At 47.6% G+C, this 13650-nt stretch overlaps 1 protein-coding gene across 2 annotated transcripts; it reads left to right on the forward strand.

The window, feature by feature from the left end:
• Positions 1 to 1111: 1111 nt before the first annotated feature.
• On the forward strand, positions 1112 to 8649 carry LOC113936468 (zinc finger protein 211-like). 2 transcript variants are annotated; one of them, XM_027619725.2, is made up of 3 exons: positions 1112 to 1534; positions 3755 to 3905; positions 7588 to 8649. In XM_027619725.2, the coding sequence occupies exons 1-3, from the start codon at positions 1334 to 1336 to the stop codon at positions 7755 to 7757; spliced, it is 522 nt and encodes a 173-aa protein (XP_027475526.2). In that variant the 5' UTR covers positions 1112 to 1333; the 3' UTR covers positions 7758 to 8649. The 2 variants fall into 2 exon arrangements, 1 of the variants encoding a protein (XP_027475526.2); XR_003524257.2 differs by lacking the exon at positions 1112 to 1534 and adding an exon at positions 1845 to 1976.
• The last annotated feature ends 5001 nt before the right edge of the window (positions 8650 to 13650 follow it).

Here is a 13650-nt window from a genome sequence, read left to right on the forward strand (position 1 = left end):
TACCCTAGTAGTCCCTGTTCTATGTGCCTCTTTCCTTTGCTGGATGTTAAATTATATCTTTTCACTACAATAAGCTGTAAATAAGGGGCGCCTGGGTGGCTCAGTGGTTAAGCGGCTGCCTTCAGCTCGGGTCATGATCCTGGGGGCCTAGGATCGAGTCCTGAGCCAGACTCCTGCTCAGCAGGGTGTCTGCTTCTCCCTCTGCCCACCCCCACTCATGCGCACACACGCGCACGCACTCTCTCTCAAATAAAATCTTAAAAAAATAAACTGTAACTAAGAATATGACAGATTTTCTGAGTCTGTGAATCTTCCTAGTCAATCTTCAAAACGGAGGGCTCTGAGGCAACCCCTGGCTATCCTGCAGGGCTTGGCATGGCCGCCTCCTACCAGCTGCTGACCTGTGACTGGAGGGGCACCCCAGCAGTCTTCACTCGCAGGCAGTGCTGGGCCGGTCACACCGTAGCTGTTAGGTATGGCCACCTCTACCATTTCCCTCTCTAGCAAAATCCTTCCATCCACTTTTGTTTTACATACAGCTTTTGCCAAGCTCTGGTTAAATTCTTCAGCCCTGTAACTTAAAAAAAAAAAACAATTTTTTTTTAAGTTTTAAGTAATCTCTGTGCCCAATGTGGGGCTCAAACTGATGGCCCCCAGATGAACAGTCATGAGCTTTACTGACTGAGCCAGCCAGGCACCCCACCTCTGTAACTTCTTAATCAGGAGCCGGAAAACTTTTTGTGTAAAGGGTCAGACCATAAATATTTTCACCTTTGTGGGCTGTGCAGTTTCTAGTTACTATTCAACTGTCAGTGTAGTGGCCAGTATCTAATTACAAAAAACAGCTATTTTTCTCCACAAGGATGTGGAGAAAAAGGAATACTTGTGCACTGTTGGTAGGAATGTAAACTGGTACAACTGCTGTGGAAAACAGTATGGAGATTCCTCAAAAACTTAAAAAACAGAAATACCACACAGTCCAGTAATTTATGGAGGAAAACGAAAACAATTTGAAAATATATATGCACCCTTATGTTTATTGCAGCATTATTTCCAGTAGCCAAGATATGGAAGCAACCCAAGTGTCCATCAATAGATTCACAGATACAAAAGATGTGGTGTACATATGCTGGACTATTCCCCAGCCTTAAAAAAGAATGGGATCTTGCCATTTGCAACAACATGGATGGATCCAGAGGGTCTTTGGCGTCCACTCTCAGGATGTTCTGCAAAAGGGACTGTCTAGGTCTCAGCTGCCAGGTGCCAGGTGCCAGGTACCCCGCAGCGGGAAGGGCCCGGGCCCATCCACACCTCTGCCCACACCCAGCTGCCGATGCTCCTCCCCACACCTCCTTTTCCTCCCGCCGAGGTCTCAAGGCCGTTAGTCCAGGACGGCTCGGGGGCGGCCCCGGGCACGTGCCGGCTTCTGCGGAGGCCACGGAGCACACCCCCGCGCGACCGGGCTGCACAGCCCCGGGGCCGTCCCACTACGGCTGGGGACGCAGGGAGTCCACGAGGAGGGACATTCTCCGCGGTAAGAGCGCATTCATGGCGTGGCCGGACCCTGCCCCCTCCTCGACTCTCGTGCCGTCCCCGGTCCCGCTTCCGCCGCTTCGGGAAGCCCAGCGGACGCCCTCCCGGGCCGCTTCGCTACCGAAGCGAAGGGCTGTCAGAACTGGAGCTAGACGACCTACCCAGGCGGCCGGCGGAAGTCCCGCCCCAGCAGCCCTCCCGGAAACGCCCTGTCCTGGGCCCTCATTGGTCAGCTCCGAGACGTCGTCGCAGTGTCTTCTGGGTAGCGTAGTTCCCGCCGCGAGGCCCCGCGCGCTAGCAGGGCTGAGTCCCCGGGGTGCTACTACACAAGCTACAGGAGGGCCGGGTCCGTCGTCGTATCTTTGCCGAGCCGTGAGCTCCCAGTACTGGCTCCGTCTCTCTGAGACTCGTCCCGACTGTGGGACCGGCTGCCTCTCACGGAGGTATCCGCCCGGGCTGCGCGCTCTCCCGAGCCTCTTGAGAACAGAGAGCCGGGGCAGGAGTCGGGCCTGGAATGGATCTAGACCTCTGTTCTGAGGGTGCTGGGAGCCATAGGCGATTTAGGGCAGGGGAGGGAGGTGATCTGACTCAGGCGTTGGGAGACTCCCTCTGGCTACGGACTGTGCTGGAAGAAGGCACATGAGAGGCTCCTGGTGATGGGTGGCTGCACCAGGGTGGTGGCAATGGAGAGGTGCTGGTACTCTGTACCTGTTACTTCAGTAGGACCGGCCCAATTGCTGGACGTGAGGCAGTGAGAGACGCCCACCTATCAAGGAGGAGCCTAGGTGTTTGGACTCAGTGGTTTGATGGACGGAACATCTGCCAACAGATGTGGAAGTTGGTGGCTAGAGCAGGTTCCAGGGACAAGATCTGGGGTGTGGTTTTGGAGATTTTAAGTGTGATATATCCAGGAACGTAGGCACCTGAATGTGCAGCTCTGGAATTCTGCAGGGTCGGGGCTGGAAAGATCCAAAGGGTGGGGCCAGGGAGTGGGACTAAGAACAATGTGGGAGGGAGGACGGTGGTGAACGCCCGGACGAGTTGTGGGAAGGGAGGCTGGGGGCCAAGGAGGACCGGATGTTCTGACTGTGCAGTTGGAAGGTGGTGGCAGGTGTCACTAAGGCACTGTGAAGTCTGGGCCTATGTTAGCAGGGAATGAAGAAGGGCAGTGTCAGGGAGCCCCGGCACCTGCTTGGCAGGTGGACCTGGGGTGCAGCCTGTGGCGTGGCCGTGATGGATGTAGGGGGTAAATGGGCTCGGGGTTGGGCTGATTCACCTGTCTGCAGGCTGCCCAGGCTTTTATATCTGCCCTCTTTGGGGCCTGAGGGTTGCAGAGGCATTCAGTGGTAGATGGAGGTCACCTGGGAGACGGGCGGTGTCCCAGGCCCGGTGGGCTGGACCCTGAGTATGCCTCAGAGTGGGAGAGGAGGGTCGCGGCAAGTGAGAGCGCAGCCTGTGCGAAGGCAGAGTTGGAAGTCCAGCATCTCAGAGATCCAGTTGCAGTTCTGAGTGCCTGAACGTTGAAGCTAGCAACAGGGCCAGGTTACCTCCAAAATCCAAGAAGTCCTACCAAATGCTTTTTGGTGGTTGATGGTGTGAGTTGCAACGGCAGTGGGCCCTTGGAAGTGCAGGCGGGCTGGAGCAGGATAGGGTTGCGGTTGCTATGCCATGCACTCTCAGGACACCACGTGGAGAGTGGCGTGTGGGGAAGCCAGGGAGTTGTCAGTGGAGTGAACTGGTGAGGTTGGGCTGGAATGGTGTGGGTGCAGAACTGTGAGGCTGCTGAGTATGTTATGTGCCTGATAGGTGGGAGGGCCAACTGAAGGGCCTTGGGAGCAGACATCTGGCCCTAAGGAAGAGTGGTGAGTGAGGGTTTAGTTGCGTCTGAGAGGTGTGATGTGAGGGACACAGAGAGAATGGGCTGGGAGGAGAAAGGCTGAGGCCTGTGTGCCTGGACCAGAACACAGACGGCACCCATCCTGTTGTTGCTGTGGGTTGGATACAGACTCTAATAGTAACATGAGCAGAAAGGCCTCAATGGCACTGTGACCTTGGTATTCTCTCTGAGGTAGAGTTCTGGAGGGAAAAGGAAGCATCAGGATGGGGTGGTGGTGGTGGCGGCTGTTGAGCCTGTCAGTGAGAGATAGGATAGTAGCCTTCCATGTCAAAGGCTTGGATGTGTCCCTCTGGTTGGTTTTTCTGCCCCATCATCAATCCCTAGGATCAGCTGAACCCATCACTGCCGGGTCAGGTGACTTTTGAGGATGTGGCCGTGTATTTCTCCCAGGAGGAGCGGAGGCTCCTTAACGTAACGCAGAGGCATCTATACCATGATGTGATATTGGAGAACTTTGAGCTCATCGGCTCTCTGGGTAAGTCCCCACACCCTCTCACAGTGTACTGACTACCCTCTGCCTTTTCCCATGGGAAGTTCTGTCTATCCCAAAGCTGGACCACAGGGGCTGCTTCCTTCCCAGGTTCCCTATGGTGGGTGCTGTGGGTGCTGTGACTGGGGTGGGCGTACTCTCCCTCCGCTCTTTGAGCATCCCTGGGAGTAGCCCCCAGTAGGTATTACCTCAGGACTTCATAGGGTAGAGTTTGGGGTCCAGGTCCTTCACAGGTACCCAACTGACCCCACCAATCTCAGCCTGTCTCCAGCTCGGTGACCCTGCTGGAGTCATGGCCCCTTTGTGCTACACATGTGCCCTCTTCCTCTGCAAGTCTTTGTGCAGGACCACCCAAGTCTTGGGCCAAGCTTGATCGTGTATACTATTTCCATTTAATGTTAGATTTCTGGCTATGTGGGTCAGACAATACCAGTTCATGACGGGAAGCTCAGGTCACATGGTGACCTGGCATCCCCTGGTTAGGCATTCAGTTTTTGCCGAAGGCCCATTAGCAAACTAGAAACTGCTTCTCTAAAGTAGAGTAGTGGGGCGCCTGGGTGGCTCAGTCGGTTAAGCGTCTGCCTTCGGCTCAGGTCATGATCTCAGGGTCCTGGGATCGAGCCCTGCATCGGGCTCCCTGCTCGGCAGGAAGCCTGCTTCTCCCTCTCCCACACCCCCTGCTTGTGTTCCCTCTCTCACTGTTTCTCTCTGTCAAATAAATAAATAAAATTTTAGAAAAAATAAACAAAGTAGAGTAGTTATCTGCATAAGCTGTAGACTGGCTTCAAAATCCTAGAGGTCTGTGCTGTGATTCTCCTACTGCTGCTTGCCACAGGCTCTACACAGTGTCCTGATTTGCCACAGACACTTCCAGTATCATTGAGTCTGCTGTATCATAAGGCCTGGGTGCTTGAGCAGCCTGAACCTGCTTCAGAGCCTTCTCTCTTCCAGTTAAAACAGGAAGCCTGATGGCTGACTTGGTAGATGGTCCAAAGCAGTAGATTTAGATGTTGTATAGGTTACCTCCAAAATCCAAAAAGTCCTACCAAATGCTTTTTGGTGGTTGATGGTGTGCGGTGCAACAATTAGATGGATATCTCAACCCACTCAGGCAGTTGAACCTGAATTTTTGTAGGTTTTGTTTCCCACCCTTTTGTTTGCATATTTCTTACCAAGGTATCTAAAGTAGTTGCTACTTCTTGCTCATCAGATCCACACAGCATGTCATAGTGAAGTGGACCAATGTGATGTTTATGCAATATCAAGACAGAGCAGAACTGATGTCATCCTGAGGCAACAATGTGAACATACACTGTGGTTTGGTTTGAGCAGATAAATGCAAATGGTTTCTGGTGTCGCTTGTAAATTGTATCGAAGAGAAGGCACCAGCCGGTTCCTTGCCTGCAAGCCAAGTGCCTGGGTTCTTCCTCTGGAAGAGCAACTACAGTCAGAGCCACCACAGTAAATTTAGGATGGATGGTCCACAGTCATTCTCCAAGATCCATCTGACTTCTGCTCAGGCCAAACTAGTGAGTTAAATGGGATGTGATGGGTACCACCACCTCTGCTTCTTTCAAATCGTTGGTGGTGGCATTAGTCTCTGCAGTTCCTCCAGGGATGCAGTATTGCTTTTGGTTTTCTATCGTGGCAGGGAGTGGAAGCTTCAGGGGCTTGCATTTAGCCCTCCTTAGCATAATGACCTATACCCCCAAGTATTTCTTTCTGGGGAACGCTGTACTCAATTACTCACTGCCGAAGACCTCTTTAGGCCAAGGCATTCTGGTTGCCTGCACATCCCCGTTGCCTGTTATGGCGGATGTGCCCACTTTGTATTTGGTAATTAAGTGCTTGTATTTGGTAACTAAGTGTGGCCACTTGACCTCTGCTACTCATGGGATCATCCCCGAGAAAACAGAGGAGCCCATCTCAATGGCAGCATCTCCTACCGTCATAACTGGCTTACAAAAGAGAGCAACCACAGAGATTTTCAATCCTCTCACTAATATATTTCTCAGTTATTTTAGTGAAGGGAATGTCTTCTGTGTCTTTCTGTGGAACAGAGTTAGAGATGGTGTTGTAATTTTTATTGCTGCTATAACAAATTACTACAAATTAGCAGTTTAATGCAGCACAAGTACACACACACAACAAATGTTTTATTGTCCCATTCATTACCAATCAGTGCCCTAATTTTCACATGAGAAACATGGCAAGATTGTGATTTCAAATGATACAAATCAGTCACCTGCACAACTGAGTTTTGTTTGGTTTTTAGCATCATCAACCCTGCAGCTGTAAGAAATCAGATTCTCGTCGGGAGGTCATGGAATCCATCTCAGTTCTCAGACTGTGGCCTGAGCTGGTAGATTAAGAAACTGAATGTATTATGTTCTTTCTGTAAGTGCTCCGGGGCACTCAGGACCCTCGGTCCCACACCATAGTCCTTGCAATTGTCATTACTGCCATAAAAGTGAAGTGCAGGAGCCACTTGGGCTCCCAAGGCACAAGGTAGTACCTTGTTTAACTGATACCACTGCATGCCCTGGGTTACCGTCATCCTGTTTGTCAGGGAGCTCTGCGTTGTGCTCATGTCCCAAACACAACTAAGTCAGTCTCAAATTCCATCTTTGTAGGCTATCTCCTGGAACCATTCCCAGTACCAGTTCTGTATCAACTTGCGTTCAGTCAGCAGAGAGAAACCGCACAGTGCTTTGAACAGGGAAGATTCAAAATAAAGTATTATTAACATCACCAGGGGATTGGAATGAGTAGAGGGGCTGGGTACTGGAGAAGGTGTGAGCGCTCATGAAAAAGTTGCACAGATAGCAGCAGGCCATCAAGGGAGCACACAGCAAGTGGGAAAAAAAACCCTGTTCATCCTGTAGTTTCTTCCCAATGCCCTCTACTAACAAAGGTTAACATCCGGGACATGTGGGTGGTTCAGTCGGTTAGACGTCTGCCTTCAGCTCAGGTCATGATCCCAGGGTCCTGGGATCGAGCCCCACATCGGGCTCCCTGCTCAGCGGGAAGCCTGCTTCTCCCTCTCCCACTCCCCCTGCTTGTGTTCCCTCTCTCACTGTGTCTCTCTCTGTCAAATAAATAAATAAAATCTTTAAAAAAAAAAAAGGGTTAACATCATGCAGTCTTGCAAAGAAAAATATTTAAAGAATCCATTTGCACAGAACAGGCAAATGGGTGAATTTGGAGCTGAGAGACAGTCAGGTGATAACCAGCCCAGTAACCTATGCAGAGCTGTCTGACATGGACCTCTTCTACACATGACATGAGGCATCCTTCCGTGTCACACTTGAATCAGCTACTGTGCTGCAATGACTTTTTCACGGGACTGGACACATGTCTCTTTCTGTCACCAGTAGCCAAGGCCCTGCCAAAACCCTTTGCAGAGAAGTGACCTGGAGACCATAGCTCTCCTTCTTCTGCTCCCTCTTCGTGTTCTCATCTCTGTTGAGATCTTTCACATTCTGTCATCTGACTGGGTCCTAGCCTGCAGGGTCAGCCCTTCCATCCAGAACCCCCTGCCCCGGCTTCACAGAACCTTCCAGCAATCCCATAGACTCCTTCCTGAGTATGTTGACATGCAGTGGTGATGAAAGTGCCTCCTCCTCCAATCCTAGCACTCAGTTAGCTGACATTTCTCTGCTTTCAGGTTGTCTGTGTCAAGTGGAAGATGAGGAGAACCCTCTTGAGCAGGTGAAGAACTGTAGGGCCCCCACTCATCAGAACACCCCTTCATGTGTGGGGAGTGTGGCATGGACTTCCAGGCCAGCTTTGGCCTCAGCCAGCAACAAGCTGCTCACAGTATGGGGAAGCTACTGAGCAGCACCAGGGAGACCTTCCCTCACAGCTCCAGTCTCAGGCAGCACCCAGGAGTCCACACTGGACAGAAACCCTTCAAGTGAAGCAACTGTGGGAAATCTTTCCTGGAGAGTTCTGCCCTCCTCAACCACCTAAGAATTTACACTGAACTGAGTTCCTACATATGCTCAACAGGTGGAAATGCCTTCAGGGAGAAATCAATTCTTATTACTCAGATTAAAATTCACACTGGAGGAACGTCCTATATGTGTAAAGAGTATGGGAAGTCCCTCAGCCACCCATCTAAATTGAGCACACCTCATAAAGTTCATACTGAAATAAAATGTTACAAGTGCAGTGAATGTGGGAAAACATTCAACCACAAATCCACACTTGTTCAGCACCAGAGAATTCATAGAGGGGAAAGGCCTTATAAGTGCAGTGAATGTGGGACAGACTTCAGCCTCGCATCTACGCTTATTTGGCACCAGAAAGTTCACACTGGGGAAAGGCCCTATAAATGCACTGAATGTGGGAAATTCTTTAACCAAAACTCCAACCTCATTTGGCACCGGAGAGCTCACATTGGAGCAAGATCTTATGAATGCATTGACTGTGGGAAAGCCTACAGCAGAATCTCTTGTCTCAATCAGCACCAGAAGGTTCACATGAGAGAAAGGCCGTAAGAGTGCTGCTGGTGTGGGAAAGTCTTCATTGAAATAGCCACAGGTGTTTGGTACCACAAAGTTCTCAACACAGAAAGGCCTCATATGGGCAGCACATGTTGCACCTTAGTTTCTTCTCATTTAACACCAGAAATTATAGGAAAGCCTTTAGATACAGCTTTAACCTCATTCAGTACCAGAAAGGTCATGACCCCAAAAGGACTTTAAATGCAGTCAGTGTGGGAAATCTTTACCCCAAAGCACCAAACTTGATCTACATGCAAGTTTCCATACCACAGAATATCCTCTTTAGTCCAACTAATGTGGGAAAGTCTTTTTTTTTTTTAAATTTTATTTATTTGAGCGAGAGAAAGAGAGTGAGAGAGAGAGTGTGAGAGTAGGGAGGGTCAGAGGGAGAAGCAGACTCCCTGCTGAGCAGGAAGCCCGATGTGGGACTCGATCCTGGGACTCCGGGATCATGACCTGAGCTGAAGGCTGTCTCTTGACTGAGCCACCCAGGCAGGGGGAGAGTCTTCAGCTGCAGCTCCAATCTTATTTCACTCCAGAAAGTTCACACTGAAGGCCTTAGGAGTACAATAAAGTGCAAAAGCCTTTAAGCCATGGCTATCACCTTATTCAGCCTCATGTCAGAGAGAAGACTTTGTGAGGGAGCCACTGCCAAAAGTCCAACCTTGTAATAGTTTTCTGTTTCTGTGTAACAAATTACAATTACCAAAACATCCATTTATTAGTTCACAGTACTGAGGTCACCATTCTAGCACAACATGGCTAAGTTCTCTGCTCCTACTAGAATGAAGGTGCCGGCTAGCCTGAGTTCTTGTCTGGAGGTTCTGGGGAAAAAAATCCATCCAGTCTCATGGATTACGATGGAAAAATCTTTTTTTTTTTTTTTTTTAAGAGGGGTGGGGACCCCAGAGGGTTGCCCTACGATGGAAAAATCTTGGGGTCATCTTAGAATTCTGCCTACCATGTTTTTTTTTTTTTTAAGATTTTATTTATTCATTTGAGAGAGAGACAGAGAGTGAAGGAGGGAGAGAGAGCAAGCATGAGCAGGGGGAGACGCAGAGGGAGAAGCAGACCTCCCGCTGAGCCAGGAGCCTGACATGGAGCTCAATCCCAGGACCCAGAGATCATGATCCAAGCTAAAGGCAGATGCTTAACCATCTGAGCCACCCAGGTGTCCCTGCCGACCATGATTTTATAAGGGCAAAAAATCTGGACACCTCAGGAAAGAAGATACACAGGTGGCAAATAAGCATAAGAAAATATGCTCAAGATTGTATGCTATTAGGGAATTGCAAGTTAAAACAATATCATTACATATGTATTAGAATGGCTAAAATCCAAAATACAGCAGGAGGAACCAGAATTCTCATTCACTGCTGGGGAGAATGCAAAATGGTACAGCCACTTTGGAAGAGTTTGATAGTTTCTTGCAAAGTTAAATATAGTCCTGCCATGTCATCCAGCAAGGCACACAAATGTTTGTAATTGCTCAGAACAGGAATCAACTCAGATGTTCTTCAATAGGTAAGTGGATAAAGAAACTGTGGCACATCCATACAATGGAATATTATTCAGCAATAAAAACTGAGTTGGCAAGCCACAAAAAGGCATGGGGGAATCTTAAATGCATATTGCTGAGTGAAAAAGTCAGTCTGAAAAAGGCACCCACTGTACAACTCCAGCTTTATGACATTCTGGGAAAGGCAAAACTTAGAGTAAAATAGTGGTTGATGGGGACTTGGGGGAGGGAGGGATGACTAGGTGAAGCACAGGGGGTTTTTCATGCAGCAAAACTATTCTGTGTGATACTGTAATGACTGACACATGTGACATTACGTATTTGTCAAAACCCATATTAGGTACAACTCTAATGTAAATTATAGATTTTATTTAATAATAATGTATCAATATGGGTTCATCAATTATAACAAATATACCACACTAAAGATTTTTTAAAAATTTTATTTAAAAATATTTTCAATTTTAAAGATTTTATTTATTTATTTATTAGAGAGAGAGAGAGAAACAGCATGAGAGTGGAGAAGGTCAGAGGGAGAAGCAGGCTCCCCGCTGAGCTGGGAGCCTGATGTGGGACTCGATCCCAGGACTCTGGGATCATGACCTGAGCCAAAGGCAGTCACTTAACCAACTGAGCCACCCAGGCGCCCACCACACTAAAGATGTTAACAGTAGGGGAAACTGTAGGGAGAGACCAGGAATATGGGAACTCTCTACTATCAGCTCAATTTCCCATAAACCTAAAACTTAGTGCTCTAAAAATAATGTTTATTAATAAAAACTAGAGTGATATTGATAAATAAATGTCAGAAATTTAAAAAATGAGCCAGACTAGAGACAGTCATTGGAAAATCATGTGATTTTCATGTGTAGTTCATACTGGGCTACTCGGAGTATAGCTGGCTAGTTTTAGGCAGTGCCTATTCAAATTTAAAACATGGCAGGCTCAAGGAGAGTCATACAATGAACTTAAGAGCTGCACTGTTTTGAAGTAAAAGTGTCTAACAGTAGGGCACTACTGGAAATAATTAGGGTATCTCCATTAAAAAATGTTGGCACTGAAAATGATTACATTTATAATCAGCAAATATACTAATAAGCATTCTTTGATAAGCAGAAAACATCATGTGCTTGTTAAAGAATGGACAGAGTCCCAACTGAGGCTTGCATCTCAGTGATCTGGATGTTCCCACTCTCTCTTCCCTGCTCCTGATGAGCAGGGACTTGGAGTTATCTCCTTGTCCAGTGTCAACCAACCCAAGAAGTACTAAAGGCTGAAAGTATGTGATCCCAGACAATGATGTGAATCCACATGAAAAAACAAAAAGCACCAGTAATTATGTATAAGAAAGTATAAATGCTATTTCTTTTTTAAACTTATTATAAAAGCAACTGTATAAAACCATATACATAACTGTACTGTTTGGCCTATAACAAACAGAAATATACTTGCCATTAGCAGCACAATGGAGGTGGGTGGACATAACTATATTGGCTTAAGGAAATGACTACAGAGAGTATCTCAAATTCAATACATGGGTTTATTTATTTGTCCAAACTCATCTAATTTTGCACTTAAAATGAGTGCATTTTGTTATATATGTTACACATTAATAAAGTTACCAAGAAAGTCCAGTTGGAAAATGGGTAAAAACTTGAGCAGCTATTTCACTAAAGCAGATATATGGATAGCAAATATATGCATGAAAACATGTTCAGTAGCTATTACTGGTGGGAATGTAAGATGGTGCAGCTGCTCTGGAAAACAATTTGGTAGTTTAGCATACACTTACTGTACAACTCTACAATTGCATTCTTGGGCAATTATTACCTCCTTGACACACACAACAATGAAAACTCATGTCCATACAAAAGTGAAAACATGTTCATAGAAAACTGAATACGAATGTTCACGGCACTGTTATTTGTGATAGCTAACAATGATGATGATAATAGTAAGAATAACAATGTAGATGGCCCAAATGTCCCTCAATAGTTAAATGGATAAACTGTGGTATATCTGGATAATGCGATACTACTTAGCAATAAAAAGGAACAAGCTACTGATACACACACCTTGGATGGATCTCAAATGCGTTATGCTGAGTGATAAAAGCCCACAGTGTAGCCCATCCATGCTATAGGATTTCCTTTATGTGACATTTGTGAACTGGCACATTATGGTGATGGAGGACAGATCAGTGGTGGTCAGGATTGGGAGAGGGTATGACCTAAGGGTTAGTTAGAAGTTCCCTTGTGAAATGGAATAGCTCTGTATCGGACTGTGGTGGTGGTGGTGGTGGTAACATGAATCTACACATGTGATAAAATTTCACAGAACTATGGGCGCCCGGGTGGCTCAGTTGGTTAAGCGACTGCCTTCGGCTCAGGTCATGATCCTGGAGTCCCAGGATCAAGTCCCGCATCGGGCTCCCTGCTCAGCGGGGAGTCTGCTTCTCCCTCTGACCCTCTTCCCTCTCGTGCTCTCTCTCATTCTCTCTCAAATAAATAAATAAAATCTTAAAAAAAATAAAAAAACATAAAATTTCACAGAACTACATAGAGTATATGTGAAAATTGGTGTTATCGGGGCGCCTGGGTGGCTCAGTTGGTTAAGCGACTGCCTTCAGCTCAGGTCATGATCCTGGAGTCCCTGGATCGAGTCCCGCATCGGGCTCCCTGCTCGACGGGGAGTCTGCTTCTCCCTTGACCCTCCCCCCTCTCATGTGCTCTCTCTCTCTCTCGTTCTCTCTCTCTCTCAAATAAAGTCTTTAAAAAAAATTGGTGTTATCTGAATAAGGTCTGTAGTTGAGTTAAAAGTATTGTATTAGTATATTTTCCTGGTTTTGACAATGTACTGTGGTTATGTAGAACATTATCATTGAGGGACGCTGGATGAAGGGTACATGGGAACTCTTTTGCAACTTCTTTCAAACTACTTAAAAATAAAAAGTATTTTAGGCGCACCTGGTTGGTTAAGTGTATGCCTTCGACTCAGGTCATGATCTCAGGGTCCTGGGATTGAGCCCCATGTCGGGCTCCCTGCGGGAAGCCTGCTTCTCCCTCTCCCACTCCCCCAGCTTGTGTTCCTTCTCTCGCTGTGTCTCGCTCTGTCAAATAAAATCTTAAAAAAAAAAAAAGATGAAAAACAGTAGAGGGTCAGGGAAGCTCAAGGATCTGAGACAACATGGGTCAGACACCAGGTGTGAGAATAGCCCACCTCAGGCAGTCACTAGGGCTGGTCTCCTCACCAATTCTAGTAGGGTAACCACAGGGAATGTGGAAGCCCCTAGAGCCATGGGGGCTGATGAGGTTTGTGAGAATCCACCCCAGGAGAGGTCAACCCCCCTTAAGAGACTATAGCCGCTGAGGATCATCTGTACATGAACAACAATGATGTTCACAACCTGAATGTCCAGGGAAGGTCTCCAAGAAAGGGCCCAGTGGCCCCACAAACAATGACCACGTCAGTGCATGAAAGCTGGGGATCTTACACAAAGGGACTGAGCTGGACATAACCTGCTGCAAAGATTTACAGGCTTCTGATTGCTGATCTCAGCTGCTCATGGCCCCTTGGTAGAATGTGTGGGGGTTGCTCACAGCAGCCTGGGAGAGGAGGTAGCATGGCCTGGGCCCAAGCTCCAGGACCAATAGCAGTTTTCAAGGGGAACATGGCAGGAGCAGAGCAAAGTTTTCTAGTTGTG

The sequence above is a fragment of the Zalophus californianus genome, chromosome 17 (genome assembly GCF_009762305.2).
Source record: "Zalophus californianus isolate mZalCal1 chromosome 17, mZalCal1.pri.v2, whole genome shotgun sequence".
NCBI classification, from domain to species: Eukaryota; Metazoa; Chordata; class Mammalia; order Carnivora; family Otariidae; genus Zalophus; species Zalophus californianus.

Excerpts from the sequence above, each read along its gene's own strand:
- LOC113936468 (XM_027619725.2), top strand. The coding sequence starts at position 1,334 with ATGCTCCTCCCCACACCTCCTTTTCCTCCCGCCGAGGTCTCAAGGCCG. Across the intron at positions 1,535-3,754 it reads GAGGAGGGACATTCTCCGCG|GATCAGCTGAACCCATCACT; the intron begins GTAAGAGCGCAT and ends ATCAATCCCTAG. Across the intron at positions 3,906-7,587 it reads TGAGCTCATCGGCTCTCTGG|GTTGTCTGTGTCAAGTGGAA; the intron begins GTAAGTCCCCAC and ends CTCTGCTTTCAG.